Source organism: Rhinolophus sinicus, chromosome X, assembly GCF_036562045.2.
Source record: "Rhinolophus sinicus isolate RSC01 chromosome X, ASM3656204v1, whole genome shotgun sequence".
NCBI classification, from domain to species: Eukaryota; Metazoa; Chordata; class Mammalia; order Chiroptera; family Rhinolophidae; genus Rhinolophus; species Rhinolophus sinicus.
Genome location: NC_133768.1, coordinates 73,077,322 through 73,091,597, shown reverse-complemented (window position 1 = coordinate 73,091,597; position 14,276 = coordinate 73,077,322). Strand labels below are relative to the sequence as shown.

The 14,276-nt window shown below is 38.3% G+C and overlaps 1 protein-coding gene across 2 annotated transcripts in view; it reads left to right on the top strand.

The window, feature by feature from the left end:
* Positions 1-14,276, top strand: part of MORC4 (MORC family CW-type zinc finger 4) — a 74,108-nt gene that overhangs the window by 28,525 nt on the left and 31,307 nt on the right. For both annotated transcript variants that reach the window (XM_074323477.1, XM_074323475.1), the window contains one exon: positions 631-729. In XM_074323477.1, coding sequence (XP_074179578.1) covers positions 631-729 — 99 coding nt within the window. The remainder of the gene's footprint in view (positions 1-630; positions 730-14,276) is intronic.

Below are 14,276 nucleotides of genomic sequence, written 5' to 3'. Positions count from 1 at the left end.
TGGGTCTACTGTTGTTTATTTGGGAAGAGAGATAAAGGAGAAAAAGCAGCAGCCAGAACTGGGGTACAGCCTCCACTAACAGCTATATAGTAGAAGGTTGAAGGGGACTTGCCCACTGGTGCTATAACTGCTCTGATCAGCATTTTCATGAAGAGGAACTGTAAGTCATTTTTAAGTTTGTATTTAATTTGTGACAGGGTACAGTATTTGATCCTCTGATTTGCAGCTTGGTCCTGAATTGTGTGCCTGTAGTCATCTGACAGTGAAATAACTTATCCATGTTTGGCTCTGTCCTGGCTCTGCAATTTAGTCCTCTGTCATTGTATTAGTGTCAACTCCCCACCCTCCGTGATACTAAAAGCCCTGAAAATTTGGAGAACACAGTAGATTTTAGGACTTTTGACCATTTTACTTTTTCACCCAAAGTGACTATTCGGCATTATGACTTCGTCATTCCGACACGTAATTTGCAAGGCAGTGGATTCCCATCCTAATTCCTGTAAGTGGAGGTGTTCAAACCTATGCTGAATATTCTAAATTGTTGGCTTCTGTTAAATGGGAGCATCTCATAAGTCGCAAAGTTGTTCAACAAATCCTCAGTGTTGACATGCTTCTTGGTTTGTCTTTCAGGTTGACAATAAATGCCCTTGCCCAGAAGCTCAATGCTTATTGGAAGGAAAAGATATCCCAAGAGAATTCTGAGACCTCAGCCATAGCCAGGACAATACCGTGAGTAGTAAATACAGAATATAAAAGTATTAGGGGAAATGTCCATAGAACAAATGGAAGGAACAAGAGTAAGATGGTGCTTTTCACAGAAGGAAGTTTAATTAACTAAAACTGGAAATTACAGGTATTAATACTGATTTCATCACTCTCTATACCTCTTCATTCCAGTTTAACACTTGTGTGATTTGGAACATAAATACGAAGAGTTCAGTAATGCCAGTTAATTCGATAGTTAGTATGGTAGAATGGAAACGATGGCCATTTAAGTCAGATATCCAGGGTTGAAAATCTGGATCTCCTTCATAAAGTTGAGTGAGCTTGGGTAAGTAAGTCACTTCAACTTTCTGAGTATATTAAATTAAATGGTACAACATTTTTAGCACAGTGACTGGAATATAGTAGATATTCAAAAATATTAGCAAGTTCCCTTCTCTTTATTGCTAGTGAACATTGTTGGAACTGTACCAAGAAATTTGAGAGTAGAAGTAGAGAACCCGGCATATCAGAAAAAAAAAGATAGAATTTATTGAATCTAAGAGAATTACACACAGAACTATGAATCTGGATGAAATGCCTCAGTTGGCAAGGAAAGGAACATAATCCAGAGTATTGAATGTGTAACAACACATGTACAATCAGTTACACCACCATCAAGATAAAGATTAGAGTGTTAAAAGTTCATTTTGAGGTAGGAACCCAACTGTGTGTTTTTTAATTAATGTAAGTCATAAGAAAAATGTATGATATAAAATTTTGTTTCAAATGCAACCTGATGGATGTATACATATCACTACCTTATTCTAAAGATCTTGCTCATATCCAATGTCCATGGTTTTCAAAGACATGCAAATTAAGATGAGATGTCATTTTCGGCCTTTCAAATAAGCAATGATTAATGCAATGAAACAGCTGTTCATATACTGCTGGAATGTGTATATGTATGTTATGCAATCTTTCTGGAGGCAGAGCTGTAATAATTATTATTTATTGAGCACTTACGTACCAGGCACTAATCTAAATTCTTTACTTGTATTTACATTTACTTATTTATCACAACAACCCTATGAGATAGATGATATTATTAATTATTTTTGTTAATTTATTGGGGTGACAATTGTTAGTAAAATTACATAGATTTCAGGTGTACAATTCTGTATCACATCATCTATAAATCCCATTGTGTGTTAACCACCCAGAGTCAGTTCTCCTTCCATCACCATATATTTGATACCCCTTACCCTCATCTCCCACCCGCCACCCTCCTTACCCTCTGGTAACCACTAAACTATTGTCTGTGTCTATGAGTTTCTGTTTCTCATTTGTTTGTCTTGTTTTATGGTTGTTTTCAGTTTTATATACCACATATCAGTGAAATCATATGGTTCTCTGCTTTTTCTGTCTGACTTATTTCGCTTACCATTATACTCTCAACATCCATCCATGTTGTCACAAATGTTCCTATATCATCTTTTCTTACCGCCAAATGGTATTCCATTGTGTATATATAGCACAACTTCTTTATCCATTCATCTATTGAAGGACATTTTGGTTGTTTCCATGTCTTGGCCACCGTAAACAAAGCTGCAGTGAACATTGGAGCACACGTGTCTTTATGTATAAATGTTTTCAGATTTTTGGGGTAGATACCCAGGAGAGGGATTGCTGGGTCATATGGCAATTCTATTCGTAATTTTTTGAGGAACCTCCACACTGCCTTCCATAACGGCTGTACCAGTCTGCATTCCCACCAACAGTGTATGAGAGTTCCTTTTTCTCCACAGCCTCTCCAACACTTGTCTTGTTGATGATAGCCATTCGGACTGGGGTGAGGTGATATCTCATTGTGGTTTTGATTTGCATTTCTCTGATGATTAGTGATGTTGAGCATTTTTTCATCTGTCTATTTGCGATTTGTATGTCCTCTTTGGAAAAATGTCTCTTTGGGTCCTCTGCCCATTTTTCAATTGTGTTGTTTGTTTTTTTGTTGTTGAGTTGCATGAGTTCCTTGTATATTCTGGATATTAGCCCCTTATCGGAGGCACTGTTTGCAAAAATCTTCTCCCATTCAGTTGGTGGCCTCTTTATTTTGTCAATGGTTTCTTTTGCTGTGCAGAAGCTTTTAAGTTTCATATAGTCCCATTCGTTTATTTTAGCTTTTACTTCCATTGCCTTTGGAGTCAAATTCACAAAATGCTCTTTGAACCCAAGGTCCATAAGATTAGTACCTATGTTTTCTTCTATACAGTTTATTGTTTCAGGTCTTATGCTTAAGTCTTTGATCCATTTTGAATTAATTTTGGTACATGGTGACAGATAGCAGTCCAGTTTCACTCTTTTTCACGAGGCTATCCAATTCGCCCAGCACCATTTATTAAAGAGGCTGTCTTTTCTCCATTGCATGTTTTTTGTTTCTTTGTCAAAAATTATCTGTCCATACTTTTCTGATTACCGTAGCCCTGTAGTACAAACTAAAGTCACGGAGTGTAACACGTTCAGTATCATTCTTTTTTCTTAAGATTGCTTTGGCTATTCGGGGTCTTTTGTGATTGCAAACAAATCTGATGATTTTTTTGTTCTATTTCTTTAAAAAATGCCATTGGGATTTTGATGGGAATTGCATTAAATCTGTATATTGCTATGGGTAATATGGCCATTTTAGCTATGTTGATTCTTCCAATCCACGAGCATGGAATGTCTTTCCATTTCTTTGTTTCTTTTTCAATTTCTTTTAAAAATGTCTTATAGTTTTAAGCATATAGGTCTTTCACATACTTGGTGAAGTTTATTCCTAGGTATTTTATTCTTTATGCTGCAATTGCAAAAGGAACTGTTTTTTGTATTTCTTTTTCTGATTTCAGTGTTAGTATATAGGAATGCAATGGACTTTTGTACATTGATTTTTAGCCAGCAACTTTACTGTATTGGTTGATTGTTTCTAATAGCTTTTTGGTGGAGTCTTTAGGGTTTCTCTATATAGCATCATGTCATCTGCAAAGAGTGACAATTTAACTTCTTCATTCCCAATTTGGATGCCTTTTATTTCTTTCTCTTGCCTAATTGCTCTGGCAAGGACTTCCAACACTATGTTGAAAAGCAGAGGTGATAGGGGTCAGCCCTGTCATATTCCTGAACGTAGAGCAAAGGGCTTCAGTTTTTCACCATTAATTATGAGATTAGCTGAGGGTTTGTCATATATGGCCTTTATTATGTTAAGGTATTTTCCTTCTATACCTATTTTATTAAGTGTTTTAATCATAAATGGATGTTGTATCTTGTCAAATGCTTTTTCTGCATCAATTGATATAATCATATGATTTTTGTCCTTTATTTTGTTTATGTGATGTATCACATTGATGGATTTGCGGATGTTGAACCATCCTTGTGCCCCGGGGATGAACCCCACTTGGTCATGATGAATAATCTTTTTAATGCATTGTTGTATTCGATTTGCTAGAATTTTGTTTAGGATTTTTGCATCTGTATTCATTAGAGATATTGGTCTCTAGTTTTCCTTTTTTGTGTTGTTCTTACCAGGTTTTTGTATCAGGGTAATGTTGGCTTCATAAAGTGAGTTAGGGAGTACTGTCTCTTCTTGAATTTTTTGGAAGAGTTTGAGCAGGATTGGTGTTAGATCCTCTTTGAAAGTTTGGTAGAATTCACTAGTGAAGCCATCTGGTCCCCGAATTTTGCTTTTGGGAAGGTTTTTGATGACTGATTCAATTTCGTTACTGGTGATTGGTCTGTTTAGATTTTCCAGTTCTTCATGTTTAAGCCTTTGAAGGCTATATGTTTCTAAGAAGTTGTCCATTTCTTCTAGGTTATTGAATTTGTGGCATATAGTCCTTCATAGTATTCTTGGATGATCCTTTGTATTTCTGTGGTGTCCGTGATAACTTCCCCTTTTTCATTTCTGATTTTGTTAATTAGTGTCTTCCCTCTTTTTATCTTAGTCTAGTCAAGGGTTTGTAAATTTTCTTAATCTTTTCAGAAAACCAGCTCTGTTGCATTAACTTTTTCTATTGTCTTTTTGTTCTCTATTTCATTTAGTTCTGCTCCGATTTTTGTTATTTCCTTTCTTCTGCTGACCTTGGGTTTCATTTGTTCTGTTTCTAGTTTTTTAAGGCGTAACACGAGGTTATTTATTTGAGATTGTTCTTGTTTCTTGAGATAGGCCTGTAATGATATAAATCTCCCCCTTAAAACTGTTTTCGCCGCATCCCAAAAATTTTGGTAGGATGTATTTTCATTGTCATTTGTTTCTATGTATCTTTTGATCTCTCCTGTAATTTCTTCTTTGACCCAGTCATTCTTTAAAAGTGTATTGTTTAATCTCCATTCATTTGTGTTTTTCCTCCTTTCTTTTTGCAGTTGATATCCAATTTCAAAGCCTTGTGATCAGAGAATATGCTTGGTATGATTTCAATCTTCTTAAATTTGCTGAGGCTGATTTTATGTACTAATATATGGTCTGTCCTTGAGAATGTCCCATGTACACTAGAAAAAAATGTATAGTCGGATGTTGTAAGATGAAGTGCTCCATAAATGTCAATTATGTCCATTTCATCTAATGTGTCATTTAGGGCTGCTTTTCATTATTTATTTTCTGTTTGGATGATCTATCCATAGCTGTCTATGATGTATTTAAGTCCCTTAGTATAATTGTGTTTTAGTCAATTTCTCCCTGCAGTTCTGTTAGTAGTTGCTTGGTATATTTTGGTGCTCCTGGATTGGGGGCATAAATATTGATTACTGTTATGTCTTCGTGTTGTATAGTCCCCTTTGTCATTATGAAATGCCCATCTTTGTCTCTTGTTACCTTTTTCACCCTGAAGTCTGTTTCATCTGATAATAGTATGGCTACACCTGATTTTCTCTGGGTACCATTTGCTTGGAGTGTCAATTTCCACCCTTTCACTTTGAGACTATTCTTGTCCTTGTAGCTGCGATGTGTCTCTTGGAGACAGCATACGGTGGGGTTTAGCTTTTTGATCCAATCTGCTAACCTGTGCCTTTTTTTATTGGTGAGTTCGGTCCATTTGCATTTAGGGTGATTATTGATATGTGAGGATTTCCTATCATTGTATTCTATCTTAGTTTTCTGGTAAAGGCTGTGTCTCCATTGTTTCTTTGCCTTTTTGTTGTTGTCTATTATTTCTGTGTGGTGGTATTCTATGATGTTTCCTTCTGTTTCTTGTTTTATTACAGTATATATTTCATTTCTGGATTTTTTTTTGGTTGGTACCCTTAAGTATATGTAAAAGAAAGTTTGATATTTAGAGTATTCCATTTTCTTCAGCAGGCTTACTTTCTCCATTCCCATATTCCAGTTCAGGCCTCTACTCTCCCCCTTTTTATGTTTTGGTTGCCACAAATTGTCCCTGTTGATGGTGGTCGAATAGGCTCCTTTAGTATTTCTTGTAGTGCGGGTCGTGTATTAGAAAATTCCGGACTTCCGGAAAAATGGCGGAGTGAGGTGAGCCTCTGTAAAGCTCCCCTGGAATTTACAAAGAATCGAACAACAAAAACTCCACAAAGGACTCCCTGCACAGCAGACAAGCAACACGAAGAGGCCCACTACCGACTGAAATCACCTACAGGTGGGAGATTCGCGCGAGTGGAGGGAGGAGGAGGAAAGGGAGAAGCGCGCAGAGACATAGCTGTGCGGGCGCAGGACGCAGACCTCGCTCAGTGCGCCGAGCTCGCTGCTTCCCGGAACTACCGCACCTGCGGGAGATCGGACTGCTAGGGCTCCGCCAGGGCTCCACAGGGCTGAGGGGACAGCATATAACACGGCTGAACCCAACGCTCACGGCAGAGACCTCGGAGTAAAGACTGAGGGAAAAAGGCTGAAAACGGTGGTTTAAGCCTGCACTGCCGAGCAGAGAACGGAGCCTTAGGCACTGAGACTAGCCGCCCCCTCCCTCCCCTCCCAGAGCTCGCCCCGCCCCCACCTGCCCGGTGCTAGAAGCGAAACAGTAGCAGTGTCATATCAAAACAACAGAAAATTTGCTCTTTTGAGATCTGTGGACTGCAAACACAAATTCACAGCCCAACTAGTTCCAGCAAAGGGGAGAGAGCTGTGGAGCAGGACTGGCTGTGGTGGTGGTCGCCACCATTGCTCTGGGCCACCTGTCACAACTCACCCCGCCCCTGGCCCCACCTATCTGGGCGGATCCCTGCAGGAGTAAACAAACTGCTGAAATATACGGGCTCTGAATCAGCAGCTGGAAGAGCTTTCGAACATCAAAAGCTCTCCGCATACCCACCGGGACACTGCGCCCTGTGACCTAGACGAACTATTAACAGAGGAGAAGCCCGTCTCCCAGGGAATCCCCCATTGTGTGAGAAGTTGGAATAGTGCAGAGAAAACATAGCACTACTGTGTGGGAGAAGAAAAATAAGTTGCAGTTGGAGAAATAATAAAACATTCTACCAACAAGTACTGGCAAACAAAAGAAAGCCGCTTTCTATCAACCTGTTGCAGAAGTCACTCCTGTAGATGTCTAGGAAGAGAAATAGTAAACCAGTAATCGCCATGAATAACCAAGGCAACAAGATAGCTCAGAAAGAAAGTGAAAAATCTCCAGAGAAGGCACTTAAAGATACAGAAATATGTGACTTAAATGACAGAGAATTCAAGATTGCAGTTCTGAAAAAACTCAACGAGATACAAGAAAACACAGATAGGCAGTTAAAGGAACTCAGAAACTCAATCAAAGAACAGCATGAGCATTTTACGAAAGAGATTGAAATCTTAAAAAGAACCAAATAGAATTTCTGGAGATTAAGAACTCAATAGAAGAAATTAAGAATGAAATAACCAGCTTAGGTAGTAGAGTTGACCAGATGGAGCAAAGAATCAGTGACATCGAAGATAGAAACCTGGAAATGACACAAATAGAAGAAGAAAGAGACTTGAGACTTAAAAGAAATGAAAGAACTCTACAAGAACTTTCTGACTCCATCAGAAAGAGCAATATAAGAATAATGGGCATACCAGAAGGAGAAGAAAGAGAGAAGGGAACAGAGAATATATTCAAACAAATTGTCGATGAGAACTTCCCAAATTTGTGGACAGAACTGGACCCTCGAATCCAAGAAGCAAATAGAACACCTAGTTACCTCAATCCCAACAGACCTTCTCCAAGGCACATTGTATTGAAGCTGTCTAAAATCAACGACAAAGAAAGAATCCTCAAGGCAGCCAGGGAAAAGAAGACGGTAACTTACAAAGGAAAGCCCATTAGATTATCATCAGATTTTTCAGCAGAAACTCTACAAGCCAGGAGGAGTGGAACCAAATATTCAAACTATTGAAAGAGAGAAACCATGAGCCAAGAATAATATATCCAGCAAAGATATCCTTTAGATATGAAGGAGGAATAAAGACCTTTCCAGACATACAGAAGCTGAGGGAATTTTCTAATACACGACCTGCACTACAAGAAATACTAAAGGAGGCTATTCGACCACCATCAACAGGGACAATTTGTGGCAACCAAAACTCAAAAGGGGAGAGTAAAGGCCTGAACGGAATATGGGAATGGAGAAAGTAAGCGTGCTGAAGAAAATGGAATACTCTAAATATCAAACTTTCTTTTACATAAACTTAAGGGTAACCACTCAAAATAAATCCAGAATTGAAATATATACTGAAATAAAAAAAGAAACAGAGGAAACATCATAGAATACCACCACACAGAAATAATAGACAACAACAAAAGGCAAAGAAACAATGGAGACACAACCTTACCAGAAAACTAAGATAGAATGACAGGAAATCCTCACATATCAATAATCACCCTAAATGTAAATGGACTGAACTCACCAATAAAAAGGCACAGAGTAGCAGATTGGATCAAAAACTAAACCCAACCATATGCTGTCTCCAAGAGACACATCTCAGCTACAAGGACAAGCATAGACTCAAAGTGAAAGGGTGGAAATTGACACTCCAAGCAAATGGTACCCAGAGAAAATCAGGTGTAGCCATAATGATATCAGATGAAACAGACTTCAAGGTGAAAAAGATAACAAGAGACAAAGATGGACATTTCATAATGGTGAGGGGACTGTACAACAAGAAGACATAACAGTCATCAATATTTATGCCCCCAATCAGGGAGCACCGAAATACACCAAGCAACTACTAACAGAACTAAAGGGAGAAATTGACCAAAACACAATTATACTAGGGGACTTAAATACATCATTGACAGCTATGGATAGATCATCCAAACAGAAAATAAATAACGAAATAGTAGCCCTAAATGACACATTAGATGAAATGGACATAATTGACATTTATAGAGCACTTCATCCTAAAACATCAGACTATACATTCTTTTCTAGTGTACATGGAACATTCTCAAGGATAGACCATATATTGGGACATAAAATCAGTCTCAACAAATTTAAGAAGATTGAAATCATACCATGCATATTCTCTGATCACAAGGCTTTGAAATTGGATATCAACTGTAAAAAGAAAGCGGAAAAACACAAATACATGGAGATTAAACAACATACTTTTAAAGAAGGACTGGGTCAAAGAAGAAATTAGAGGAGAGATCAAAAGATACATAGAAACAAATGACAATGAAAATACATCCTACCAAAATTTTTGGGATGCAGCGAAAGCAGTTTTAAGAGGAAATTTATCTCATTACAGGCCTATCTCAAGAAACAAGAAAACTCCCAAATAAATAACCTCATGTTACACCTTAAAGAACTAGAAAAAGAAGAACAAGTAAAACCCAAGGTCAGCAGAAGAAAGGAAATAACAAAAATTAGAGCAGAACTAAATGAAATAGAGAACAAAAAGACAATAGAAAAAATTAATATGACAAAGAGCTGGTTCTTTGAAAAGATTAACAAAATTGACAAACCCTTGGCTAGACTTACTAAGATAAAAGAGAAGACACTGATTAACAAAATCAGAAACGTAAAAGGGAAGTTATCACGGACACCACAGAAATACAAAGGATCATCCAAGAATACTATGAAGGACTATATGCCACCAAATTCAACAACCTAGAAGAAATGGACAAGTTCTTAGAAACATATAGCCTTCAAGGCTGAACCATGAAGAACTGGAAAATCTAAACAGACCGATCACCAGTAACTAAATTGAATCAGTCATCCAAAACCTTCCCAAAAGCAAAAGTCCGGGACCAGATGGCTTCACTAGTGAATTCTACCAAACCTTCAAAGAGGATCTAATACCAATTCTGCACAAACTCTTCCAAAAATTGAAGAAGAGACAGTACTCCCTAACTCATTTTATGAGGCCAACATTACCCTGATACCAAAACCTGGTAAGGACAGCACAAAAAAGAAAACTACAGACCAATATCTCTAATGAATACCGATGCAAAAATCCTAAATAAAATTCTAGCAAATCGAATACAACAATGCATTAAAAAGATTATTCATCACGACCAAGTGGGGTTCATCCCGGGGCACAAGGATGGTTCAACATCACAAATCCATCAATGTGATACATCACATAAACAAAATAAAGGACAAAAATCATATGATTATATCAATTGATGCAGAAAAAGCATTTGACAAGATACAACATCCATTTATGATTAAAACACTTAATAAAATGGGTATAGAAGGAAAATACCTTAACATAATAAAGGCCATATATGACAAACCCTCTGCTAATCTCATAATTAATGGAGAAAAACTGAAGCCCTTTGCTCTACGTTCAGGAACACGACAGGGATGTCCCCTATCACCTCTGCTTTTCAACATAGTGTTGGAAGTCCTTGCCAGAGCAATCAGGCAAGAGAAAGAAATAAAAGGCATCCAAATTGGGAATGAAGAAGTTAAATTATCACTCTTTGCAGATGACATGATGCTATATATAGAAAACCCTAAAGACTCCACCAAAAAGCTATTAGAAACAATCAACGAATACAGTAAAGTTGCGGCTACAAAATCAACGCACAAAAGTCCATTGCCTTCCTATATACTAACAATGAAATCTCAGAAAAAGAAATACAAAAAACAATTCCTTTTGCAATTGCAGCAAAAAGAATAAAATACCTAGGAATAAACTTAACCAACGATGTGAAAGACCTATATGCTGAAAACTATAAGACATTTTTGAAAGAAATTGAAGAAGACACAAAGAAATGGAAAGACATTCCGTGCTCATGGATTGGAAGAATCAACATAGTTAAAATGGCCATATTACCCAAAGCAATATACAGATTCAATGCAATCCCCATCAAAATCCCAATGGCATATTTTAGAGAAATAGAACAAAAATCATCAGATTTGTTTGGAACCACAAAAGACCCCGAATAGCCAAAGCAATCTTAAGGAAAAAGAACAATAATGGAGGTATCACACTTCCTGACTTTGGCTTGTACTACAGGGCTACAATAATCAAAACAGCATGGTATTGGCAGAAAAACAGACACATAGACCAATGGAATAGAATTGAGAACCCAGAAATAAAACCACATAAATATGGACAGATAATTTTTGACAAAGAAGCAAAAACATACAATGGAGCAAAGACAGCCTCTTCAATAAATGGTGCTGGGAGAATTGGATAGCCACGTGCAAAAGAATGAAACTGGACTGCTATTTGTCACCATGTACCAAAGTTAATTCAAAATGGATCAAAGACTTAAGCATAAGACCTGACACAATAAACTGCATAGAAGAAAACATAGGTACTAAACTTATGGACCTTGGGTTCAAAGAGCATTTTATGAACTTGACTCCAAAGGCAATGGAAGTAAAAGCTAAAATAAACGAATGGGACTATATGAAACTTAAAAGCTTCTGCACAGCAAAAGAAACCATTGACAAAATAAAGAGGCCACCAACTGAATGGGAGAAGATTTTTGCAAACAGTGCCTCCGATAAGGGGCTAGTATCCAGAATATACAAGGAACTCATGCAACTCAACAACAAAAAAACAAACAACCCAATTGAAAAATGGGCAGAGGACTTGAAGAGACATTTCTCCAAAGAGGACATACAAATGGCAAATAGACATATGAAAAAATGCTCAACATCACTAATCATCAGAGAAATGCAAATCAAAACCACAATGAGATATCACCTCACCCCAGTCAGAATGGCTATCATCAACAAGACAAATAATAACAAATGTTGGAGAGGCTGTGGAGAAAAAGGAACCCTCATACACTGTTGGTGGGAATGCAGACTGGTGCAGCCGTTATGGAAGGCAGTGTGGAGGTCCTCAAAGAATTACGAATAGAATTGCCATATGACCCAGCAATCCCTCTCCTGGGTATCTACCCAAAAATCTGAAAACATTTAGAGATAAAGACACGTGTGCTCCAATGTTCATTGCAGCTTTGTTTACGGTGGCCAAGACATGGAAACAACCAAAATGTCCTTCGATAGATGAATGGATAAAGAAGTTGTGGTATATATACACAATGGAATACTATTCAGTAAGAAAAGATGATATAGGAACATTTGTGACAACATGGATGGATCTTGAGAGAGTAATGCTGAGCGAAACAAGTCAGACAGAAAAAGCAGAGAACCATGTGATTTCACTGATATGTGGTATATAAACCAAAAACAACAAAAGAACAAGACAAACAAATGAGAAACAGAAACTCATAGACACAGACAATAGTTTAGTGGTTGCCAGAGGGTAAGGGGGGCGGGGGGTGGGGGGTGGGAGATGAGGGTAAGGGGGATCGAATATATGGTGATGGAAGGAGAACTGACTCTGGGTGATGAACACACAATGGGATTTATAGATGATGTAATACAGAATTGTACACCTGAAATCTATGTAATTTTACTAACAATTGTCACCCCAATAAATTTAATTAAAAAAGAAAAAAAAAAAAAAAAAAAGAAAATTCCCTCACCTTCATTATGTCTGGAAAGTTCTTTATTCCTCCTTCATATCTGAAGGATAGCTTTGCTAGGTATATTATTCTTGGCTCATAATTTCTCTCTTTCAATAGTTTGAATATTTGGTTCCACTCCCTCCTGCCTTGTAGAGTTTCTGCTGAAAACCTGATGATAATGTAATGGGCTTTCCTTTGTAAGTTACCCTCTTCTTTTCCCTGGCTGCCTTGAGGATTCTTTCTTTGTTGTTGATTTTAGGCAGCTTCAATACAACGTGCCTTGGAGAAGGCCTGTTGGGATTGAGGTAATTAGGTGTTCTATTTGCTTCTTGGATTCGAGGATCCAGTTCTGTCCACTTGTTTGGGAAGTTCTCATCGACAATTTGTGTGAATATGTTCACTGTTCCCTTCTCTCTTTCTTCTCCTTCTGGTATGTCTATTATTCTTATATTGCTCTTTCTGATGGAGTCAGAAAGTTCTGTAGAGTTCTTTCATTTCTTTTAAGTCTCAAGTCTCTTTCTCCTTCCATTCGTGTCGTTTCCAGGTTTCTATCTTCTATGTCACTGATTGTTTCCTCCATCTGGTCAACTCTACTACCTAAGCTGGCTATTTCATTCTTAATTTCTTCTATTGAGTTCTTAATCTCCAGAAATTCTGTTTGGTTCTTTTTCAAAATTACAATCTCTTCGTAAAATGCTCATGTTGTTCTTTGATTGTGTTTCTGAGTTCATTAAACTGCCTTTCTGTGTTTTCTTGCATCTTCGTTTAGTTTTTTCAGAACTGCAATCTTGAATCGCTGTCATTTAAGTCACATAGTTCCATATCTTTAAGTTCCTTTTCTGGAGACTTGTCACTTTCTTTCTGAGCTGTCTTGTTTCCCTGGTTATTCTTGGCAATTACTGATTTATTATTTCTCTTCCTAGACATCTACAGGAGTGGCTTCTGCATCAGGTTGATAGGAAGAGGTCTTTCTTTTGTTTTCCAGGATTTGTTGGTAGAATGTTTTATTTTCTCTCCGACTGCAGCCTTTTTTTCTCTCTCACAAGGTAGTGCTATGTTTTCTCTGCACTATTCCAGTTTCTCACCCAATTTGGGGATTCCCTGGGAGACGGGCTTCTCCTCTGTTAATTGTTCGCCTGTGTCGCAGGGCACAGTGTCCGTGTAGGTATGCGGAAAGCTTTTGAAATTCCAAAGCTCTTCCTGCACCAGATTTAGAGCCCATGTGTTTGTTTCAGCAGTTCTGTTTACTCCTGCAGGGATCCTCCCAGATAGGTGGGGCCAGGGGCGGGGTGAGTTGTGAGAGGTGGCCCAGAGCAATGGCAGTGACCACCACCACAGCTGGTCTTGCTTCCACAGCTCCCTCCCCTTTGCCCAAACTAGTTGGGCTGTGAATCTATGTCTGCGGTCCACAGTTCTCAGAACAGCAAATATTCTGTTCTTTTGATCTGACACTGCTACTGTTCTGCTTCTAGCACCGGGCAGGTGGGGGCGAGGCAACCTCTGGGAGCTTACGGAGGGGGTGGCTAATCTCAGTGCCTAAGGCTTCCATTCTCTGCTCGGCAGTGAGGGCTTAAACCACCGTTTTCAGACTTCTTCCCTCAATCTTTTCTCCGAGGTCTCTGCCATGAGCGTTGGGTTCAGCTGTGTTATATGCTGCCCCCTCAGCCCTGTGGGCCTAAAGTGGAG